The sequence below is a fragment of the Scyliorhinus torazame genome, chromosome 14, assembly GCF_047496885.1.
Source record: "Scyliorhinus torazame isolate Kashiwa2021f chromosome 14, sScyTor2.1, whole genome shotgun sequence".
In the NCBI taxonomy this organism is placed as follows: domain Eukaryota; kingdom Metazoa; phylum Chordata; class Chondrichthyes; order Carcharhiniformes; family Scyliorhinidae; genus Scyliorhinus; species Scyliorhinus torazame.
In genome coordinates, this window is record NC_092720.1 from 171,931,752 (window position 1) to 171,955,084 (window position 23,333).

Genomic DNA, 23,333 nt, shown 5'->3' on the forward strand with positions numbered 1-23,333 from the left:
GTACTCTAAATTTTTAAAAAATAATCTCCTTGCTCTTTTTCTCCCTACCTCGGCTGACAAAGGCAAGTATCCCATATGCCTTCTTAACCAGCTTATCTACCTGACCTGCATCCATGCAGTTCTGGATTTGTTCGCCTTCCCTTTCCTACTTGAGGGAATTTTCCTTGACTGGACCCAAACTGACTCCCCTTTGAGAGCACCCTAGTTTCAATAGCATGTTTGCCCGCTGGTATTTAATTCCAGTTTATCGGGGCCAGGTCTGTTCCCACCTCATTCAATTTGGTTTTCCTCTAAATAATGTAAGGTTTTCGGGCAATTCGGCCCTTTTGGAACTGCCCAAGCATAAAAACTCAGAGACTGTAAACTGACTTTTCAGCCAAGAGAACAGAACCAGTTTTCCCAGCAGGCTTGGTCCGCTGAGCTGAGTAGGGACATAAGTACATAAATATTTACAAACACCCCCCTAGGAGCTACAAGGAAGAAGGAGCCAGACAACAAGATAACATCAAAACACAGACAAAGGGGCACAGGAATACACAGGAGGCTTGCATGCAAGCAGGACAATGGGATGGTCATAGCCCCATGCAAATGTAAATGACCTGGCCTCCACCAGAGCAGAATCCAATTAACACCCCATCAACATAGCGAGGTGAGAATAGCAGCCATCTCCGGAGCAGCTGGAAGACACTGAAATTCTCCACAAGAGAGCCTAACCTCGTTATCCTAGGAAACAGACTGTCTGGGTTCAGCATATTGCGCTGGAAAAGCCCCTAGAAGATAAGCGGTAGAAAAAACCAAGTTGGAGGCGGACCTGGGGGAGGTACTCCAATCTTGACAGAAGCTACCGGCAGAAACTCACTGGAAGGAGGGGGGCGGAGCCAGCGCCAAATTCAAATCGCGGAGCGGTAGAAAAAAACCAAGTTGGAGGCGGACCTGGGGGAGGTACTCCAATCTTGACAGAAGCTACCGGCAGAAACTCACTGGAAGGAGGGGGCGGAGCCAGCGCCAAATTCAAATCGCGCAGGTCTGCCTAGCTGGAAGGGGCGGACCTGCGAGGAATACCCGGAAACATACAGCTCTGACCGGCTCAAAGGGGGCGGGACCAGCGGGAACTTTAAATCTTACCTTTTTCAATGCAAAAGGGGCTGGCCGATCACAGAACAAAGCCAGGTAAAACAATATAAAAGGGGCTGTGTTTCCGATTGGGGGGCTGTTCGTTCTTGGCTCGACCTCTGCACCCCTGACTTGACCTCTGCAGCCTGTGACCGTAAGTACCCTGCAGCAGCTTGCGAAACTCCCTTGACTTTAATAGTGGTTGAGGCTTTGGGGAAGGGAACTTGTTTTGTGCCTTGTGATATTGCTAAAAACTGTGTAATCATAAGAATTTTCGTTGTGTCCGCTATATTACTTTTGAATAGACTTAGTTTGTATTAGAGCATAAGATTTTATTGTGTTTCTTCTGTTGATGATTTTGACCTGGGTTTTGCAATAAACCTTGATTTGATGATAATTGGAGTCGTTTAAATTCTTCAATCTTTCACCAGCGATCTCTGACCAAGTCATTGTTAAAATACTCCTCACCTTAATTCCGGGTTCAGGAATCGAGGGTCATCTTGAGCGATTCACTCAGGACAGACTGCTGGTTAGGAAATAAACAGCAGTGTCCTATTCTCTCTCTTGGGAAAGCTACTCTAGTGGAGTAGGAACCGGGTGGGTGTTGCACCACTGGCAAGAGAGAGAATCACCTGGGCATTGGTAGGGGTCTGGAGATCTGTGTGATATAAGTCTCAGGCTGTCGGTTAGGAATAAACGGCAGGCTTGAATCAGTGCTCTCTTCAGTGGAAGTGTCCCAGTGTGACATCCCCTGGCCTCTGAAGTTTCAGTGCCAGCTGGAGAGAGACACACACAGATATTCAAACCCCAGATATCGGCCCAGTAGTGGAGTAGCGGAGATGGCACCCTCTACAATGGCGACCGCGGCAGGAGCCCGGTGGTTTGGAGTATGTGACTTGGCAGAGGGGGTGAGGGAACGAAGCAAAATGGAGGAGAGAATATCCTCATATTTGTGGCAAAAGGTCAACCTCACCAAACCTTGGGTCTCAGAATTGATCAATGCGGAGCAACCGGTAATGGCAGCGGCTGCATGGACAGAAAGCAAGGCGCACAAAAGGCACTTGGAGAAGGCAGTTTGGCTGGTTTGCCTGTCTCAGCAGGTAGTCAACGCAGAGCAAAGGATCGAAGAGTTAGAGCAGGAGGCTAGCGCAGCGGAACGACTGCGGGGGGAGTTGGCAGAAATGAAACAGGAAAGCGAGTCTAACAGGTGTGAGAAGGACTATCTCCACTGCCAGATAGTGGAGGGTAAAGAAAAGGAACGGAGGCTCCAGGAACTCTATGCTCGGAGTACAGAGCAGTGTAGGAAGCTGGAGGGGAAGTTCCGGGACATCCAGGCAGCATACCGAGTGGCTCGCGAGGAAGTAGGGGACTGTGCCCATGGGCCGTGCCGGGCACGAATAACGGAGTTGGAGGAGACCTTGTCCAAGTTCAGGGGACAGATACACCTGGTAGGTCCAGGGGGGGTCCCAAGGGGCAAGGTGCTCCTCGCAGCGGATGATTCCCCAAAGGCCAAGGGGAATAGACCGCCTCCTGAGGCACCGGGATTGTGTCCGGGTCGGCAGGGGGGGATCGGGCTGCACGTTCAGGGGCAAGTCCAAGGGGGGTCGGCAGTGTATCCCCAGATAGCGGCGTCTCCTATATGGGTAGCTAGCCCGGGGACAGGGGGGCTACCCAACGAGGCAGGAGAGCTGGACAGTGGGGAGGAGGAGCAGGAACCCCAGGTAGGGCAGATGTGCCCTGTCAGGCAAAGGAGGTATGGTCCCCCGGCGGGGATGGCAAATAGGGGACCGGTTGAAGGCGACATTATCGTTCCTCATGGGGCATCCGCGCTCAGGGGGATGGTGGCCCACGTTCCCAAACTAACTCAAAAGGGGGATCCATCGCTGCATTTTATGGAGGTGGAACAGGCAGCCAACATCAATGACTGCGACGAAGGGGAGCAAATAAAGATGCTCCTGATAACCCTAGATGCCCAGCTATGCAGGACAGTGACCTCTGGGAATGGGGGAAGACCTGACACCTGGGCGGCAGCACAGACTGCTGTTCTGGAGGCAATGGGCTTGAATCTGGGGAGCCCTTTCATGAGGGTGGGGGAAACCAAGCAGCAACCAGGGGAATCTCCCACCATGTTCGCAGACAGACTGTGGACTGTCTATATGGAGGCATGCGGGGTTCCCGCGGATAGACGGAATCTAGGGGAAAGAACCGCCCACTGGCTGAAAACCCTAGTTGCCAATTGCCTCCCTAACGTTAGGGCAAAAGCCGAACACTGGTTCGACCCGCAGACCCCGGCCCTTAATGAGGAAGAGGTCCTTAGGAAACTTACCCTCGCATATCGTAATGGGGAGAGGGGTGAGGACAAGCCTCTTAAGGGTAAAGTGCACGAAATCGTTCCAGCAGCCCCTAAGAGAGAGTGGAAGCATGAGGGCACCCGGACCTCCGACAAGAAACCGGTATGCTACGTGTGTGGGAAGGCCGGGCATTTCAAGAGGGAATGTAAAAACCTCAACAAACAGGAGAGGGCTCCCGCAGTAGAGAGTCAGACCCCGGTGGCAGGAGCAGCTGCCCCGGGAACCATCGAGATAAGTAAAATCTTAGCCCTTTTGCAAGGCTCAGGACAGGTGGCTATGGCAACGGGCCAGGGGCAGCCCGCCCCCGCACCCAGGGAAGCCTCCGAATGACTAGCCCCTCAGCAACCCACCTTTCTATGCCCACTGGAGTATGGCCCATGCGGGAGACCCTGGGTAAAAATGGAGGTCCAGGATACGGTCGGGAGTTACCTACTGGACACAGGGGCTTCCAGTACTATAGTCCACACGGACAATCCCCGGGCATCCCCTCTGTCTAGCGGGGTACCCTATAGCCTCATTGGATTTACCGGGAACGAAAAAATGGGTTTTTTCTCTGTTCCTCTGTCTATCAGGTTAGGGGCACTCCAGGCGCACTGGAAATGCGTCCTGATGAGATGGGAACAGGAGGGAAAAGGGATCCTAGGAGCTGATTTCATAGTGGCTCATCAGATCCTGGTGGACCTAAGAAATCACTGCCTGTGGGGTGCAGCAACGGAAGGGACTGAAAGGGAATTGAGGGTAATAGACAGAGCCCAGGAGAAGGGAGCTTTGTGCGTGGTACAGCCAAAGGAAGGGTACGATCTAGAAGCCCTGGCGAGGAATACCCCGGAAGAGTTCAGGGAGTATGTCCGCAAGAATCTGGCTGCTTTTGCCACCCACAAGCATGATTGTGGGAGAGTTACTGGGACAGAGGTCAGGGTAGATGGGGACCCCATGTCCCAGCCCCAGAAACAGTACCGCTTCCCCCGGGAAGCAGAGGCAGACTTGGAGGTGGCCCTAAACTCACTGGTGCGGCAAGGGGTGTTGAGGACAATTGCCACCCATGTAAACTCCCCGCTCTGGCCGGTGAGGAAGCCGGACAACTCCTGGAGGGCCACCGTGGACTACAGAGTCCTGAATAAACACATTCCGGCCTGCGCCCCAACGGTGGCGGCCGTGGCAGACTTGTTAGGAGAAATTCCAGCATCCGCCTCAATTTTTACGGTGCTGGATATTTCGAATGGATTTTGGTCCGTCCCGGTCAGAAGGGAAGACCAATACAAGTTTGCCTTTACCTTTAAGGGGCAACAGTACACCTGGACCTGTCTCCCGCAGGGATTCCACAACAGCCCGAGCATTTTTCATCAATGCATGGCCGAATGCTTAAAGGGTTTCAGTGAGCCACACAAGCTGGTGCAGTATGTGGACGACATCCTGTTGTTCACCAGTACTAGGGAGGAGCATGGGCCCCTAGTGGACGAGCTGTTGGGGATGTTACACAAAGGAGGGCTGAAAGTTAACCCTAAAAAGGCACAGATCGGGCTAGGAGAGGTGAAGTTCCTGGGGTTAACCCTGAGAGCTGGGGAGAGAGGGATTGACACCGCCAGGAGACAAACAGTGCAGGAACTCCCAGTCCCCGTAGATGTAAAGGGGATACGGTCCTTTTTAGGAATCACCGGCTACTGCAGGGATTTCATTGAGGACTATGCCACCACAGCAGCGCCTCTGCTTAGGCTGCTGCACAAGGGGGTGGAGTGGGACTGGGACAGCAAATGTGAGACGGCGTTCGTCCAACTCAAGCAGGACTTGCAGAAAGCCCCAGCCCTGGGAGCCATTAACCCCCGGGAGGAGTTTTTCCTGGAGGTGGCCGCAGGCAGCGATGGCCTGAGTGCTGTGCTCCTCCAGACCCGACATGGCAAATTGAGGCCGGTGGTGTACTCCTCTCGGGTCCTCACAGACGTGGAGCGGGCATACTCCAACTGTGAGAGGCATCTGCTGGCCACCCACTGGGCGGTAAAGCGGATGCAGGTATTTGTTAGGATGGGTCCCATCACTCTCCTGACACATCACACCCCGACCCAAATGCTGCTGGACGGCCGGATTAAGGACGGCACGGTCAGCAGCGCCAGAATCACCAGGTGGACCCTCCTGCTGTCTCAAATGGCCCTTCAGGTAAAAGGGCTGAATGAGCCACAGCTCGCAGCCAACCTGATATACCCCGGGGAGCCACACCACTGTTCCATAGAAGGGGTATGGGAGGTAGGGTTCGGACTCCGGGCAGGGCTGCACCCGACAGGGAGGGAGATCTATGTGGATGGGTCCAGTACGGTAGCGGAGGGCGTCAGGCTCACGGGCTGTGGGATCTGGGACCCCGATGCCGACATAGCCCTGGCCCTTAAACTCCCCCATACACTCAGCGCCCAGCAGGCAGAGCTGGCTGCAGTGATGTATGTGGTGACCCACCCCAACCGTTTTCCCACGCCGTACACCATCTGCTCAGATAGCATGTTTACATGCAACTCCTGCACGGAGTACCTGGCTATCTGGTCCCGCCGAGGATACACCTCCTCGGATGGGAAGCCACTGGCCACAAAACCCCTCCTCGAGAAGATCGTGGCGGCAGTTGGGCAGGGGGAGGACAGGTATATCCTCAAGGTGAAAGCTCACTCCAAAACAGAGCCACGGGGCGAGGGGAACCAGAAAGCAGACGGCCTGGCTCGAGAGGGGGCTAAGAATGGGATAGCGTGGGACCCGTACGAAGAGGGACAGGTAGCGGCCGTTACAAGACAGCCCCAGAGGGGGGATGGGACGAGTTTGGCCCCAGATCTGGCCACAGCCCAGGGACAGGACCCCGAGCTAAAGAAAGTCATAACGGCCATGGGTAGACAGGAAAGGATAGAGGGGCCCTATGGGGGAAAGGATATCACACTGAAGGAGGGCATGCTCTTCAGGGGGGACCAGTGGATAGTGCCTTCCCAGCACCATAGGGAATTTATCGAAATGGCCCATGAGAGCCCCGGAGCGGGACATCCCGGCCCTGAGACCACCTGGCAACGGGTGGAGAGGGTGGGGTGGTGGCCGAGCCTCCGGGAGGATGCTCGCGATTTCTGTTCGAGCTGCTTGGTGTGTGCTACCAATAACCCGGATCCCAAGAAGAGAAAGGTCTCGTTGGGGCACATCCGCAGGGTGGAGGGGCCCTGGCAGTCGATACAGATCGACTATATTGGACCCCTTCCCCCCGCGGCAGGGGGTTACAAGTACTGTCTGGTGTTGGTGGATATTTTCACCAAGTGGGTAGAAGCCTTCCCCTGCCGAACAGCCACCGCAGCAGGCACAGCCAGGATACTGGTCAGGGAGGTATTCTCGAGGTGGGGACTCCCACAGTTTGTGGAGTCAGATCAGGGGAGTCACTTCACGGGACAAGTGATGCAAGCGACCCTGAAAGTCCTGGGGATTAAGGCAAAATGGCATGTGGCTTATAACCCTCAATCCTCAGGTCCTGTGGAAAGGTTAAATAGGACCATAAAGGAGAGGATCAGGAAAGAAACAGGCAGCTCGCCCAACCGGTGGGTAGAAATCTTGCCCTTAGTTTTAATGGGGATCCGGGCAAGCCAGTCCAGAAGCACAGGGTACTCCCCGCACGAGCTCATGACAGGGAGAGTCATGAGAACCCCGATCCATGTCAGGGTACCTTCCCTGACAGAGGGGCAGCTTAGGGAGGTAAACCGAGACAGGTTTGCTAAGAAGCTGATGGAGCAGCTAAAGGAAATTAACTGGCAGGCAGCGTTTAATATGGGGACCCAGCACCGGAGGAACAAGCTGCTACTCGAGCCCCACACTACCCAGGAATGGGCCATAGGGGACCAAGTAATGGTCCGGAATTTTGCACGGGTAGGAGCCTTTGAGCCACTGTACGCGGGACCGTACAATATAGTGGACAAGGCCAGCCCCATGGTTTACGCAGTACAGCTCCCCCGGAAGATTAAATGGTTCCACGTGAACCAGTGCAAACTTTTCGACCCCACCAGGGCCGGTAAGAGTAAGTTGGGGGGGGGGCTGGGGGTGATAGTGGAGAAACCGCCTGCAGAATTGACGACGGTGGGGGAGGTCCCTGACTCCACGACCACACAACCGGTGGCAAGGTGCTGTCCCCAAGGGGCAGTCCCAAAGAGACCGACAGTGCTGCAAGCACCCAGCCCAGGGACAGTGATGATTCCCAAGCCCTTACCTGTGGGTCAGGTGGCCTGCCTTAGTATAGAGGCTAAGGAGGCGGAGGAAGTGGAAATATCACCTTGGGCTTGGGAACCAGTCAGGGGACGAAGGAGCAATCGGGTCTCCAAGCCCCCTCTAAGATGGTCACCCTCACAACTCCCTAGAACCCGGTCCCGCAGTAAGGGGGCCCGAGTAGGAGGGAGCGCTGAGGGATCCCCGAACCCTGTTGGGGAAGGAGAGGCAAGAGGCAGCCCGAACCCCCGGGAGGGGACGGTCTGGCCCGAGCCATTCGACCAAACAGGCGGACTGCCCCAGTTTAGCGGGGCACAGTTTTAATTTGGCCACCCGGAGACGGGTGGCATTGTATATATCATATTCCCTTTTCTTTCCCCCTGCTAGTTCTAATTAGTGTGTAGTTGTGTGTGAAGTATTTAGGATCGTGGGGACACAGAAGCGCCTGGTGCAAGGGTAAAATGATGAAGCACCAGGCACTAGGACCCTGGTGCAGCCGGGCTGTAAACACAGAATCACAGACAGGCTGCGGCAACTTCAAAGCGGGAGCTGCTGCTGCCACCGGATAGCGGCAGGCACTAGGACCCTGGGGAGCCGGGCTGTAAACACAGAATCACAGACAGGCTGCGGCAACTTCAAAGCAGGAGCTGCTGCCGCCGCTGGATAGCACCCATGCACTTCAAGGTAGGTAGTTCTGTGGAGGCAAGGATGTGTTTTGTTTGTCTTACAGATGGGGCACCCGACGATGTGGAGTTTGCTGATCCTGGCGATGGTGGGACCGGGAGAACTCCGCAGAGGAGAGACAGAAGAGTCCTTTGTCTATGGGTGTTCTGGCGGCAGAGCCCCCCTGGTCACTACCGGACAGGGAAACCAGGTGGCCATAGAGCAGGCCCGCTACTCACACCTGGGGAGGTGGCCTGGGTGGCTGGGGTCGAACTCGACCAGGTACTCCAGCCACCAGAGCTTCACCTATGGAGAGGCCTCGGTACTCTGCGAGGAGATACAGGTGGCGACTGACCGGGTTAGGGTGACTGAGGGCAGGCGGGTGTGTTTAACCTGTGAGGGGGACGTTCCTGTGGGGAGATGGTGGTGGCTCAGGAAGCTGAGCCTGGACATGAGGGATCGGTCCTCGGACTGGGAACGAATGGACAATAACACCTACCGAACCATCACGGGGTCACCGGGTAGGATCACCGTTTGCTGGGATAAGTGGTGGGCTTCCGACCAGGGCATTTATCTATGTTTGTGGGGGTCGGCCAAGGCATGTCCACAAGGGGCATCAATCATCTTCGTGAGGTGGTGGCAAGACACCGGGCATGGGATAAATTGGGATCATAATGGGAAGGGATGTGTAACCCCCGGAGGGGAAGAAACCGTGAGAGCTACCGAACTGCTGGTTCAGGTAAAGAGGCCCATACCCACAGCCCAACCAATCGACCCTCACAACTGTCCAATCACCACCCGGGGGCCCGAAAATGGTTTGCTGCTCGTCCCAACAAAGAAACTAATTATACCAGGGGGTACATTACGCGGTTGCCTCGGTGGTGCTAAACCTAACCGAGGTGAAGTTACCAGAGTGGTGCCCTCGCAAGACTGAACTATTGTACCAGGCGCTGCTGAAGGACATGTTCCAGAAATTCCACAATTTGGATTTTGGGGACGTTGAAGTGGAAGATTTGTACCATAGGGCAGGGAAATTTAATGGGGACTCCAGTCGACAACGTAGAGGGCTAGTCAATGATGGGTTCACTGCCTTCAATACGGGGACATCCATTGTCAACAGTATGGATACTGTAGAGCTGGCCTTGCAAATCAATCAGCTAAAAGGCCAGCTGAGAAAGGTGTTGAAGGATGAGAACACAGTAGTGCGGTCGGGTTTGCACGAGGAGGTGGCAATGACCCTACATCTAAAAGAAATAATCGCGCAATTGGAAGAGCATGCAAAAGCCATTAACGCGCTAATTAAAGAAGATCGAAATTCATCGGATCAGGCTGCCCAGAATGAAGTGTGTGGGCTGTATGGTGCCTGGTTGCTAGGAGAGGGGAGGAGTAATCTGGAGGACCTGAGACAGGGTCAGGTCCCCTCGTGGATTAGCAACAGGCACTTGGCAGCACTGCACCCATTCCACAGGGTTTTGAGTCCTTGCCAGCTCCGTGCAGCCTCAGAGGCATACCCGGTACCGGTCGATTGTGGGAGGTCAAACCACACAATCTTGGGGGTCATCGTGAGAATCCCAATCTTGGGAAGTTCAGCACAACCGGTGCCGCTGTACCGAGTGGAGAATGTGGGGGTCATTCGTGGGGGGTACACATTCGGTTTGGAAAGGTCCCGTCGTATGTCATAGTGCGGGAGCGAGCTGTGGCAGGCATTGACCTCTCGGGCTGCCGGAGCCGGGGAGCGCAGGTAATCCTGTGCCCTCAGCACCTGGGCACTGAGGCGCGACCCCAGTGCGGGTTCAGGACTGTTGGGGCAGAACCTATTAACTGCACCATGGAGGCAATGGCAGCGAGCCATGTCCAGCCCCAGGTGGCATATATAGGAAGTGGGACATACTGTGTCACCACTGGAGCCCAGCAGTATCAACATGGGCCACAGCAGTGGTGTCCGATACTGCACAGCAGCTTCTGTTTTAAACCCAAGGCAGAGGTCCAGGTGGCACAGCAACGAATACTGCCCATTCCACGACCCTCCTCAGTTCACCTCTCGGTACGGGAAAACACTACTAACATACAAGAATATGTGGCCCGTTTTGGGTACGATATTCCCCCGGTTAAGGAAGACCTAAGGGTATTATTGCAAGCTGTGGAAGTTTCACAAAGACACTTTTTCTCCTTAGAGCAAAAAACCCAAAACATTGATCATGAAATTACAGATCTCAAAGCCCCGGACTGGTGGAACATGGGATCATGGATTGTGATCCCAGCCTGGATCCGAATAGCCTCACACTTGTTAGTGGTTTTACAAGTGTTCGTACTTTTATATTTATGTTGCCTCAGCTGCAGGTACCGACGACTGAGGAAAATGAAGAGCCTTCATCGGGTCCTCGGGAAGACGCTGAGTACAAAAGAAAAGTCGTAGTGTAAATAGTTGTGTGCAGCGCGGGTTTCAGTTATTTGATTGTAATATATGTACAGGGACCCTTACGTTTGGGGTTCCGGTGAAATGTGTATAGGTTACTGTGTGTTTAAATTAGATATGGTCTTGTCTTTCCCTTTCATTGAAACCAGGGGTAGCCTAGATTAAGGGAACTGTCTTGGGAATTGTAATTTCGCATGTTGCTGAGGGGGGGGACCTACGGTCCACACAAAAGGAAATAATTGCCCTTCACCTGTGTCGATACGGTCCAAGCAGGTAGGGACGTATCGAAGGGGCATCTGTAAGGTTTTCGGGCAATTCGGCCCTTTTGGAACTGCCCAAGCATAAAAACTCAGAGACTGTAAACTGACTTTTCAGCCAAGAGAACAGAACCAGTTTTCCCAGCAGGCTTGGTCCGCTGAGCTGAGTAGGGACATAAGTACATAAATATTTACAAACACCCCCCTAGGAGCTACAAGGAAGAAGGAGCCAGACAACAAGATAACATCAAAACACAGACAAAGGGGCACAGGAATACACAGGAGGCTTGCATGCAAGCAGGACAATGGGATGGTCATAGCCCCATGCAAATGTAAATGACCTGGCCTCCACCAGAGCAGAATCCAATTAACACCCCATCAACATAGCGAGGTGAGAATAGCAGCCATCTCCGGAGCAGCTGGAAGACACTGAAATTCTCCACAAGAGAGCCTAACCTCGTTATCCTAGGAAACAGACTGTCTGGGTTCAGCATATTGCGCTGGAAAAGCCCCTAGAAGATAAGCGGTAGAAAAAACCAAGTTGGAGGCGGACCTGGGGGAGGTACTCCAATCTTGACAGAAGCTACCGGCAGAAACTCACTGGAAGGAGGGGGGCGGAGCCAGCGCCAAATTCAAATCGCGGAGCGGTAGAAAAAAACCAAGTTGGAGGCGGACCTGGGGGAGGTACTCCAATCTTGACAGAAGCTACCGGCAGAAACTCACTGGAAGGAGGGGGCGGAGCCAGCGCCAAATTCAAATCGCGCAGGTCTGCCTAGCTGGAAGGGGCGGACCTGCGAGGAATACCCGGAAACATACAGCTCTGACCGGCTCAAAGGGGGCGGGACCAGCGGGAACTTTAAATCTTACCTTTTTCAATGCAAAAGGGGCTGGCCGATCACAGAACAAAGCCAGGTAAAACAATATAAAAGGGGCTGTGTTTCCGATTGGGGGGCTGTTCGTTCTTGGCTCGACCTCTGCACCCCTGACTTGACCTCTGCAGCCTGTGACCGTAAGTACCCTGCAGCAGCTTGCGAAACTCCCTTGACTTTAATAGTGGTTGAGGCTTTGGGGAAGGGAACTTGTTTTGTGCCTTGTGATATTGCTAAAAACTGTGTAATCATAAGAATTTTCGTTGTGTCCGCTATATTACTTTTGAATAGACTTAGTTTGTATTAGAGCATAAGATTTTATTGTGTTTCTTCTGTTGATGATTTTGACCTGGGTTTTGCAATAAACCTTGATTTGATGATAATTGGAGTCGTTTAAATTCTTCAATCTTTCACCAGCGATCTCTGACCAAGTCATTGTTAAAATACTCCTCACCTTAATTCCGGGTTCAGGAATCGAGGGTCATCTTGAGCGATTCACTCAGGACAGACTGCTGGTTAGGAAATAAACAGCAGTGTCCTATTCTCTCTCTTGGGAAAGCTACTCTAGTGGAGTAGGAACCGGGTGGGTGTTGCACCACCGGCAAGAGAGAGAATCACCTGGGCATTGGTAGGGGTCTGGAGATCTGTGTGATATAAGTCTCAGGCTGTCGGTTAGGAATAAACGGCAGGCTTGAATCAGTGCTCTCTTCAGTGGAAGTGTCCCAGTGTGACATCCCCTGGCCTCTGAAGTTTCAGTGCCAGCTGGAGAGAGACACACACAGATATTCAAACCCCAGATATCGGCCCAGTAGTGGAGTAGCGGAGATGGCACCCTCTACAATAATTACCCTTACTCTGGATATTTCGTGTCCATTTCCATAGCCAATCTGAATCCTGCGATACAATGATTAACACCCCCTTAATGTTCCCTGTTGATCCAATGATCCCACTTCATTCCCACAAAAAAGGTCAGAAATGCTTTTCATTTCTTTGGACTTGAAGCATAGAACATTCCCTGGACACATTCGAGGAATTCTTCTCCTCTTCAGACTTTAAACAGTTGCTATCCCAGTCTGTACTTGGATCATTGAACTCTCTCCATTATAACCACTCTATAATTATAGCTCTTCTGTGAAATTTCCATACAAATTGGTTCCTCTGCATTTTTCCCACCAGCTGGCAGCCTATGGAATTCCAGACCTGGAATACTGAGAGCAGATCTGGTCGCCTTATTGAAGGGAAGATATACTGGCATTGGAGGCAGTCGAGAGAAGGTTCACTTGTTTGGTCCCGGGTATGGAGGAAATTTCTTATGGGTGGTTATGCTGGTTGGACCTGTACTCATTGGAGTTTAGAAGAATGAGGTGGCTTTATTGAGACATATAGGATTCTCAGGGGAGCATGACAGGGTTTGTTTCTCCTTGTGGGAAAGTCTAGGACCAGAGGGCATAATCTCAGCGTAAGGGGTTATCCATTTAAGACAAAGATGAGGAGGAATTTCTTTACTCAGTGTGGAGTGAATCTGTGGAATTCTTTACTGCAGAGAGCTGTAGATGCTGGGTCGTTCAGTATGTCCAAGGCTGCAATAGACTGATTTTTAATCAGTCAGGGAATTAAAGGTTCGAGGGGATAAGGCGGAAAGTGGAGTTGAGGAGTACCATATCAGATCAGTCATTGAATGGTGGATCAGACCCGATGGATCGAATGGCCTACTTCTGCTCCGAGGTCTTATGGTCTTAGAATACAAGAAATGTTTTGGTATCGCTATTGTTTCTTAGCCCTCGTAAAATAGTGTGAACAAATATACTATTTTCACTGTTTGGGGAATCAATGGCTTGAGAGAATTGTATTTTTTAAATGCCAGAATTTAGTGGAGTGAAATTAGGAAACACATCTACACAGAAGGGACAATAGAAATTTGAAACTCATTCTGAAAAATGGCAAATTATTGGAGCTCAATGGTTAATTTTAAAACTGAAGTTAATATATTTTTAACCAAATGTATGTAGTGATATGAGGAACTGGCAAAGATATACAGTTGGGTTGGAGATCAATCACAATTGCATTGAATTTACCAAAGAGTCTTGAGGGACTAAATGGCCTTCTTGTGTTCCCCTCATCACTGTTCCGTTTTATGGGACGCAGAGGCAAACAATTAGCGAGGCATCACATGCAGATCACTGTTCAGTGGGCCTCACTGGACGGTCTGAGAGACTGGGTGCCAAATAAGAAGATGTTCTGATCCGGGACAGCCTACGGTGGCTCAGTGGTTAGCATTGCTGCTTCACAGCACCAGCGACCCAGGTTCAATTCCGGCCTTGGGTGGCGACTGTGTGGCATTTTCACTTTCTCCCCGTGTCTGTGTGGATTTCCTCCGGGTGCTACGGTTTCCTCTCACAGTCCAAAAATGCGCAGGTTTGGTGGGTTGGCCATGCTAAATTATCCCTGGAGTCCAACGATGTGCAGGTTAGGTGGAGATACAGATATAGGGCGGGGTAGTGGGCCTGGGTGGAGTGCTCTTTCGGAGGGATGGTGCAGACTCAATGGACACTGTAGCAATTCTATCCCCTCATTCTTAAGTCTCTCAATCTCAGGTCCCAGACAAAAATGGTCCCTTGAATGAGGTCCCAAATGCTGTTGCTCTCATGACCAGTATCCAAGCCGCTCCTTCAGGACGAGAGAGCTGGAAACTGTACAGAAAACGAACACTATGGGGTTTGTTACCTGGAGAGATGATCTGTTTCATTCCCTTCCACACTGTGTACAGTAATGGGCTTCGAAATCCTGTGTATTTCTGTCTGGAAACCATCCGTATCTCTACATCTTCACCTCTCTCTGCATCTTCCCTTTTTTCCTCTTTATCCAGGTACCTGTTTGAATGGGATTGATTTGATCAACCACTGCTGGATACAGACTGTAAAAACAGTGTAAAACCGTGTGAGAGTTTGGATTAGACACTCACCTTTCTCTGTATCTTTTCAGTTCCTGCAGGACAGAGAATCAGAAACATTTCAATAAATATATGATGCTGTTTAGTTTATAATTTTTAGTGATGTGCATTTAGTGATTTTTATAGAATGTGAAGATGGCTGTGATTTGATAGATAAGAATGGAACCAGGCGGATGCAGTCCCATCCCTTTCAAAGGGGGCTGGTGGAGGATGGTGTGGTCAGCCATGTGGAAGACGCCAGAGAGGTCAAGGAGGTTGAGGAGGGACTTTTTGTCATGTCCACAGGATCACGAGATACCATTTGTCACTGTGATAAGAGCTGTCTTGTACTATGGCAGAGACAAACACCCATTGGAAGAACCCAGGCATTGAGTTCCAGGAAAGATGGGGATGAATTTGGGAGGTGACAACACATTCAAAGTGTTTGGAGAAGAAAGGAAGGTTGGAGATAGAATAGTTTGCAATGGAACGAAGGAGGTTGAAGGGCGACCTATAGAGGTCTACAAAATTATGAGGGGCATAGACAGAGTGGATAGTCAGAGGCTTTTCCCCAGGGTAGAGGGGTCAATTACTAGGGGGCATAGGTTTAAGGTGAGAGGGGCAAGGTTTAGAGTAGATGTACGAGGCAAGTTTTTTACGCAGAGGGTAGTGGGTGCCTGGAACTCGCTACCGGAGGAGGTGGTGGAAGCAGGGACGATAGTGACATTTAAGGGGCATCTTGACAAATACATGAATAGGATGGGAATAGAGGGATACGGACCCAGGATGTGTAGAAGATTGTAGTTTAGTCGGGCAGCATGGTTGGCACGGGCTTGGAGGGCCGAAGGGCCTGTTCCTGTGCTGTACATTTCTTTGTTCTTTGTTCTTTGATGGAGAGACAAGGTGTTTTATTTTTATAAAACTTCATAAGGGAACTGTCGTGAACAAAGGTGAATTTATTTACAATTACATGCTTAGTACAGCACCTGACTCCCAGTGTAGATCTGGCTGGGAAGATCAGCCTGAGTTGGGCCTATTCTTATCCCCTGCCTTAATGAGCCCCAAGCGGTTGGCCTCCGCCCCTTACCTAGGGAACTCATATTCCATTAGTCCCACAGGAAGATTGATGATTGTTTTCCGATGGTCCTCATGGGGGTTACAACAATTTTCAAGGAGGAAGAGGAAGATTTGAAGAGTGTGAACACCATAGGAAAAAATGGAAACATTAACATTTTTATTTTAAATTTAGAGTACCCAATTAATTTTTTCCAATTAAGGGGCAATTTAGCGTGGCCAATCCACCTACCCCTGCACATCTTTGGGTTGTGGGAGCGAAACCCACGCAATACGGGGAGAATGTGCAAACTCCACACAGACAGTGACCCAGAGCCGGGATCGAACCTGGGACCTCGGCACCATGAGGCAGCAGTGCTATCCACTGCACCACCGTGCTGCTCATGGGAAACATTAACATAATAAGCTAACATGGGTCCGGAGGGGAAGTCGGGTGGTCAACATTTCAGAATGGTTAGTATGGAGGGTGGGTTTCACAGACAAGTTGCAACTTGAGATGCCTAAGTGGAAATTGGAGAGAAAGGGAAGAAATAAAAATATTCAGGCATAGGGCTGTGGGAGGAGCAACTTAGTGGGCTAGGGGAAGGCAGAAAGGTAGCAGAGGCAACTGATCAGATGGCCTCAGTCTTAGTGACAAACAAATCCATGAGGAGACACAGGAGACGGGCTAAAGAAGATTGTTTAAGAAGCAGTGTATCTCTTCCCTTCCATTTTGGTTCCAGTTACACTGCAGCCAGATTGTGTACAATCTCTCTGACACTCCGATCTCAATCCTGAGTGATACCTGTTAGTCCTCAGTCATACTGTACGCTGTGCATTGTTGAGATTGAGTTTGAGCCCTGTTATAAAACATTGTTTACAACCACGGCAACAGCTTGGGATTGAGTTATAACGAGTCACCTTGAGAAAAGCAATACAGTCTTGCTGCTTGATGTCTACAGAAAGATTTGATATCTTCTCCTCAAGTGACGCCAGTTCCTCTTCAATTCTTCTCAAATTCTCTTCCATTGCTCGCAGATCTTCCTCCTTTTGTGTCCTCAGCTCTTCGATTAAATGTTTCTCTTTGTCTTCAAGATATTGATGGATTTTAGTAAATTGTGCAGAGATGTCTTTCTCCATGGATCCAGTGAGTTCCTATGACAGTGAGAGAGATCATTTAAACAGCGGGTTGTTAAAGGATTTCAGTGTTTAACAGGAACTGAAGTAATCCTCACCTCCAGTTCTGAAATCTCCCGTTCCTGCTGCTGTTTTAATTCACTTTGATTTTTCTTTTCAGTCTCCGTGGAATCCAAGGATAATTTCAGATGGTCCTAGAAAAGGATTGAGATCTCAGCAAGAGTCATTGTAATGTCTGCTGTTATATCACAAACTGAATAATCAAAGACCCCTCCCATCAGGGTTATTCTCTCTTCCAAACTCTTCCATCGGGTCGAAGATACAAAAGTCTGAGAACGGGCAATAACAGATTCAAAACAGCTTCTTCCCATTGTTACCAGACTCCTGAATGACCCTCTAATGGATTGAACTGATCTCTCTGCGCATCTTCTCTACTGTTGTAACACTATAATCTGTATACTTCACCCGATGTCTATGTATTTACATTGTGTATTTATCGTAGTTCTTATGTTTTTCATGCATGGAATGATGTCTGGACTGTACACAGAACAATACTTTTCACTGTACCTCGATACACGTGACCATAAATCAAAATCTAACTGTAAGGAGGTGTTCAGGGAATGTTAACATGTGGACACGGGCACTTTATAAAAGGCAGAGTGAAAAGTATTGACCAGGGACAGCTTCAAACCAACACCTGGGGCGATATTCTCCGGAAACGGCGCGATGTCCACCGACTGGCGCCCAAAACTGTGCCAATCAGATGGGCATCGCGCCGCCCCAAAGGTGCGGAATGCTCCGCATCTTTGGGGACCGAGCCCCAACATTGAGGGGCTAGGCCGGCGGCGGAGGAATTTCCGCCCCGCCAGCTGGCGGAAAAGGCCTTTGGTGCCCCGCCGGCTGGCGCGGAAATGACATCTCCGGGCGGCGCATGCGCGGGAGCGTCAGCGGCCGCTGACAGCTTCCCGCGCATGCGCAGTGGAGGGAGTCTCTTCCGCCTCCGCCAAGGTGGAGACCGTGGCGGAGGCGGAAGGGAAACAGTGCCCCCATGGCACAGGCCCGCCCGCGGATCGGTGGGCCCCGATCGCGGGCCAGGCCACCGTGGGGGCACCCCCCGGGGCCAGATCGCCCCGCGTCCCCCCCAGGACCCTGGAGCCCGCCCGCGCCACCTTGTCCCGCCGGTAAGGTAGGTGGTTCAATTTACGCCGGCAGACAGGCAATTTATCGGCGGGACTTCGGCCCATCCGGGCCGGAGAATCGAGCGGGGGGGGGGGGGGGGGGGGCCCGCCAACCGGCGTGGCGCGATTCCCGCCCCCGCCGAATCTCCGGTGCCGGAGACTTCGGCAACCGGCGGGGGCGGGATTCACGCCAGCCCCCGCCGATTCTCCGACCCGGCAGGGGGTCGGAGAATGTCGCCCCAGGTTGTTTGTAGAATACATGAATAGATTTGATAAGGCAATTGTCAGGGGAAGATGTTTCAACCTGTGAGGCCACTTTAACAAGCCCAACAATGTCTCTACTTCCTACGGAAGGTAAAGAAATTTGGCCTGTCTGCATCGACTCTCACAAACCTCTACAGATGTGCCATTGAGAGCATCGTATCTGGCTGCATCTCAGCTTGGTATGGCAACTGTTCGGTCCAAGATCGCAAGAAACTGCAGAGTGTGGTGAGCTCAGCACAACGCATCACACAAGCTCACCACCCTTCCATTGATTCTGTCTGCACCTTCTGCTGCCTCAGGAAGGCAGACAGAATCATCAGTGGCCCCTCACACTCAGGCTTTTCCCTCTTCCCTTCCATCAGGCAAAGATACAGAAGTCTGAAGACCTACACATCCAGACATAGGAACAGCTTCTTCCCCACAGCTATTAGACTCCTCAACAAGTCTCCCTAGGACTGATCTGGTCCCTGTAAGAACACTACTCACGACACCTTATGCTGCTCTTGCTCATGTATTTGCTTTGTTTGGCCCTTGGTCTGTACTGTAACCAATTACTTATTTGTCGATGTACTTTGTTGATTATTCTTTTTGTCCACTATGTACGTACTGTGTACGTCCCCTTAGCTGCAGAAAAATACTTTTCACTGTACTTCGGTACATGTGACAATCAATCAATCAATCAATAACAAATAGTCACCAACATAAGGCAGTCATTCATAAATCCTGTAACAAATTTACTCAGAATGATTAAAATGTGCAATTTGTAACATGAATAGTTAAGAAACTAAGAGCATTAAAAAATAGGAACCAGACATTCTCACCAGGTCTGTTGGCTTCACCCCCACAACCAAAACATGTGCAGGTTAGGTGGATTGGCCATGCTAAATTGCCCCTTAATTGGAGAAAAAATAATTGAGTACTCTTAATTTACTAAAAAAAAGAAGTAGGAACCAGAACAACATGATTAATCCTTCAATCCTGCTCCATTCAATATGATAAGACTTGATTACCTGCCTCATCTCCAGTTTCCTGCCCTTTCCCATGCCCCTGTATTTTCTGAGAAAATCATGAATCTATCGATCCCATCCTTGAATATACTCAACGATGGAGAGTCCACATCCCTCTGGGGTAGAAAATCCCAAAGATTCACAATCCTTTGAGTGAAGACATTTCTCTTGTCAGTCCTAAATTCTCAGCTCTTCCTCCCCAGCTCACTTCTAAGACATTTCTTGAAACCTCTCTCTGTGATGGAGTTTTTAATCATCTTGCATATGCAGCTCAGTGTCATTCTTGGCTAAATAATGATCCTATGACGTTCCTTGAGATGTTTTATTGGCAGAAAGGTGCTCCATAAATACAATTGTTGTTTCTGATGGTTGTGGGGCCAGGAAAAATTGCAGGTCTAGGGGAGGGGTGAGTATGAAGAGTTTTGAACATGTGGTTGAGAATTTTAAATTTGAGATTGGCTGAAAAAAGGAGAGAGTTTTGCCGAAGCTTTCCATCTTGCTCTCATCAGGGCAATTCACAAGAATACAATGCAAGGGAGAACAACAAATTTATACTGTTTGAGAAGAGAGTGATGATGGGTTGCCAATGGACTCTGATTGGTAGAGGTGTTGCTATACAGAATGCACCAGTTGATGGTGACTGTCTGTTAACTGCAGTACATTAGTTAAAATTTAAACCAGGCAGCTTAATTCAGATTGGTCAAGGCATTGTCCGGAGGAATGAACCAGCAAATGGTTATCACTTATTTTGTTAAGCTGAAACCGGCACAATATGTGACCATCTTCATTCTGCCTGCAATTTCAAATTTGCGGTGTCGGGAATCAGGGGCGAAATTCTCCTACCCGCCCCGCCCCATTTCTGCGCCGACCGGCCGGCGGGAGTCTCCGTAACACCGGCCGGTCAATGGGGTTTCCCATTGTGGGGCAGCCCCACGCCGTCGGGAAACCCCCCGGGCGCCGGCAGAACGGAGACTCCCGCCGGCGGAGAATGACGCCCCTGGTCAAGGAACTTTGGCGCCTCCTAGCTTCCTGTCGTTGTGGAATTGTACCTTCCAGCTCTCCGAAAATGGACACCTTCAGTTAAAGCCATATTAAATCACAGTAATGGTAGATATGCAGTGTACAATGAAATAAACTTACTTAAAGCTACATGACAAAACAGTCGGGACTCTCAAGCCATGATCCACCCGATAGAGTGGCAGTGGAGGTATTGTGGTTGCAAACTCTGAATTAGCAGTGGAGACTGCAGACTGTTGGGCAGGACAGGCTTAAGATCAGATTAGAGGCCTGATAAATGGTGTGAGAAGGAATTGTTTTTGCTGCTGTAGTTCAGTGAACCTGTTCCAAGGAAATGCGGTCTGAGGCCGGATTACTGCTTCCATCAAACATGGCAAAAAGGTTGCTGAAAGTAGAGTGGCTTCACCAACAACAAAGCTGTCCCAACTCAGCAACTCAACCCCGCGCTCTCACTCCTGAGTCATGTGGTATTTAATGGAGATGGTTGAGGTCCTCCCCATTGGTTAGTGAGCAGGCGGGAGCCTTGTGTCTCCACTTTTCGGGATTTCAAATCAATCGGGACAGTGGTGGTCCTTCACCAGGATCAAGGAGACCTGGTTCTGTGCCCGATGGCCCCTTCCAGGGGTGGAGATCTTTATTGATCCTCTTAACCGCACCTTGATTTGATGTTTGACAAGTGTCCGTTGATCTTTGTTTTGTTTGGGCAGTACCCCTAACATGAGCGGCCCCTTTTAATTTGTCCCTGAATTTGTTTCTTTTAGTCTAATTAGTTGATGTCTTGCCTTCCGATAGCTGACAACCAATCAGCGACCAGCAGCTGTGCATTACGTTGCTCAGCGGCGCCACTGGGAATACAGTGGCTGCCACAAGTAATTCACACACCAGGATCACCCGTGCTCAGTTGCATGATGGGAGGGGGGGATTGTGGGTACAGGATTGGCCACATGGGCCAGCATTAGCTCTGAGCAGGCCACTGCACCCGAGTGCTGGGTCCCTCAATCAGGTACTGAGTGAATGGGAACCCCCACTGAGACCTTGCAAATAACCTCACAAGAATTTGTTTTGCATGCTCTGTACTTGTTTCCCACTTTAATGGCCTCAATTTACAGCAGGACCTGTCCACCACAGACTCAGTCGGGGCAAGATGGCAGGGTCCCCACCTGCCACCCCCCTGTTCAGATGCCCCCTGCCACCAAACTCACCCTGGGATGAAGTTATTCAATTCTGCCCACAGTGGGCAATGAAGGAAAATTTCTAAAGCCTGTGGTATGCCACAGCTAGAGTTACCAACCTTCGCATTGTGTCCTGGGATCTCCAGGAACTGGCGCTTAATCTCCAGGACTCTGCTGCGAACGACTCGGAGAAAAAACATAATTTACAAACATTATGAGTTTTTCTTTTATTCCCTTTGAACACATTTGTTTTTCTGGTTGTAAACATATCATCAATTGGGAAATAACCTGTTTAACTGAGAGTCAATAAACATCCAACTCGATAATGAGTCTGTCCATTTTCCTATTGGCAGGGAAGACCGTACACATGAGGATGGACATGTCAGGCAACCAATGGCGGTAGCTTGTGGTCTTATCAAATACATTCACTCAGAATTGGCAGCTCAGCCTACACAGCAGTTGTGTAAACACAGCCTGTGTGCCAGAGGAAACAGGGAAATGAAACTGAATTAGACAGAAGTGCTAGCATATTTACAGATTAGTGTACAGAATACAGGCAGACTCCTCACTTTCTAATGCCTCACCGTTGAAATGACAGTGTTGAAAGTGAACAAACCAGAGGACTGAGCAACAATTTGTCCATTAATTTCAAACTGCCCATATTCTGGCCAGCGAACAACAATGAAGAGTGGAGGCGGGTAACTCACTATGTCCTCATACCTTGTATATGTGAGCGGCCATTTGTGGAGGTTGATACCTGTGGGCTGAGTGTGAGGGAGAACCTACACAACTGGCGCAGATCAGCATCTCATCCTCCTCGCAGAACAGGATCAGCTTCTCCCAGTGTTCCTCACACAGAGACCAATCTCCCTCCAGTTTCAGCTCCAGCTGCCTGGCTTTTTCAGAGAGATTGGCCAACACCCTGTTGCTGGTGAAACTTCCTCGGGGCAGAACCAACCGACATTCCGGGCAGGACACAGCCTGACGCTGCTTTTCCCAACACTTCTGGATACAGGATTTACAGAAGTTATGATCACAGTCCAGCCGCACCGGCTCCACAAACAGAGACAGACAGACGGAGCAGGTTAAATCCTCGCTCAGGGTTAACACCGCTTCACAGGTCGCCATCTCAGTTGCTGCTCCTTATTCTGTCACTCAGTTTAATTTCAGTTTCATTTTTCAATTTATTATGAGGCTCACTTCCAAATTTGTCCTCTTGAAGGAGCACTGCCATCAGGCAAAAGTGTCCGGCAAAATCTTTATTTCTCGGAATGTCCATTCATGTAAAGCTGTCGTGGAAATCATAATAAAGACAAATAACTCGAGGTTCGATTTAAGGAAATTTATTTGCACAAATATACTTGTGGAGAGAGTGTTTCACCTGCAAAGCCAAGGCACTGCACTCTGAGTTATGCAGTCAAAAACCATTATATTTATAGTGTGAAATAAACAACTTTGAAGAGATAAAGCTTGGGAACATACACAAGAGGAAATATGAATGTTTTGCCCTTGGTTTAAAAACAATTCGAGTACGCATTTTGTTGTCCTTCGGAAGAACAACTTATTACCATAATAATGCAGAGTACAAAATACTAAGCAGTATTTAGTTTACATTACTTGACCTACTTATTTTCGCTAAAAGCAGTGTTAAAATATATTCAATATTCTCAGCATGCTTCTAAATTGGTAACTCATTAACTTCCC

The 23,333-nt window shown here is 50.2% G+C and overlaps 1 protein-coding gene across 1 annotated transcript in view; it reads right to left on the reverse strand.

Moving 5' to 3' along the window:
- LOC140390222 (zinc-binding protein A33-like) overlaps positions 1-22,942 on the reverse strand; it is a 38,990-nt gene extending 16,048 nt beyond the window's left edge. The window contains exons 1-5 of the mRNA XM_072475192.1: positions 22,350-22,942; positions 17,090-17,185; positions 16,776-17,009; positions 14,835-14,857; positions 14,597-14,742 (exon numbers count right to left, since the gene is read on the reverse strand). Of these exons, the coding sequence (XP_072331293.1) occupies positions 14,597-14,742; positions 14,835-14,857; positions 16,776-17,009; positions 17,090-17,185; positions 22,350-22,757 (907 nt within the window). The 5' untranslated portion in view covers positions 22,758-22,942. The remainder of the gene's footprint in view (positions 1-14,596; positions 14,743-14,834; positions 14,858-16,775; positions 17,010-17,089; positions 17,186-22,349) is intronic.
- Between the last annotated feature and the right edge of the window lie 391 nt (positions 22,943-23,333).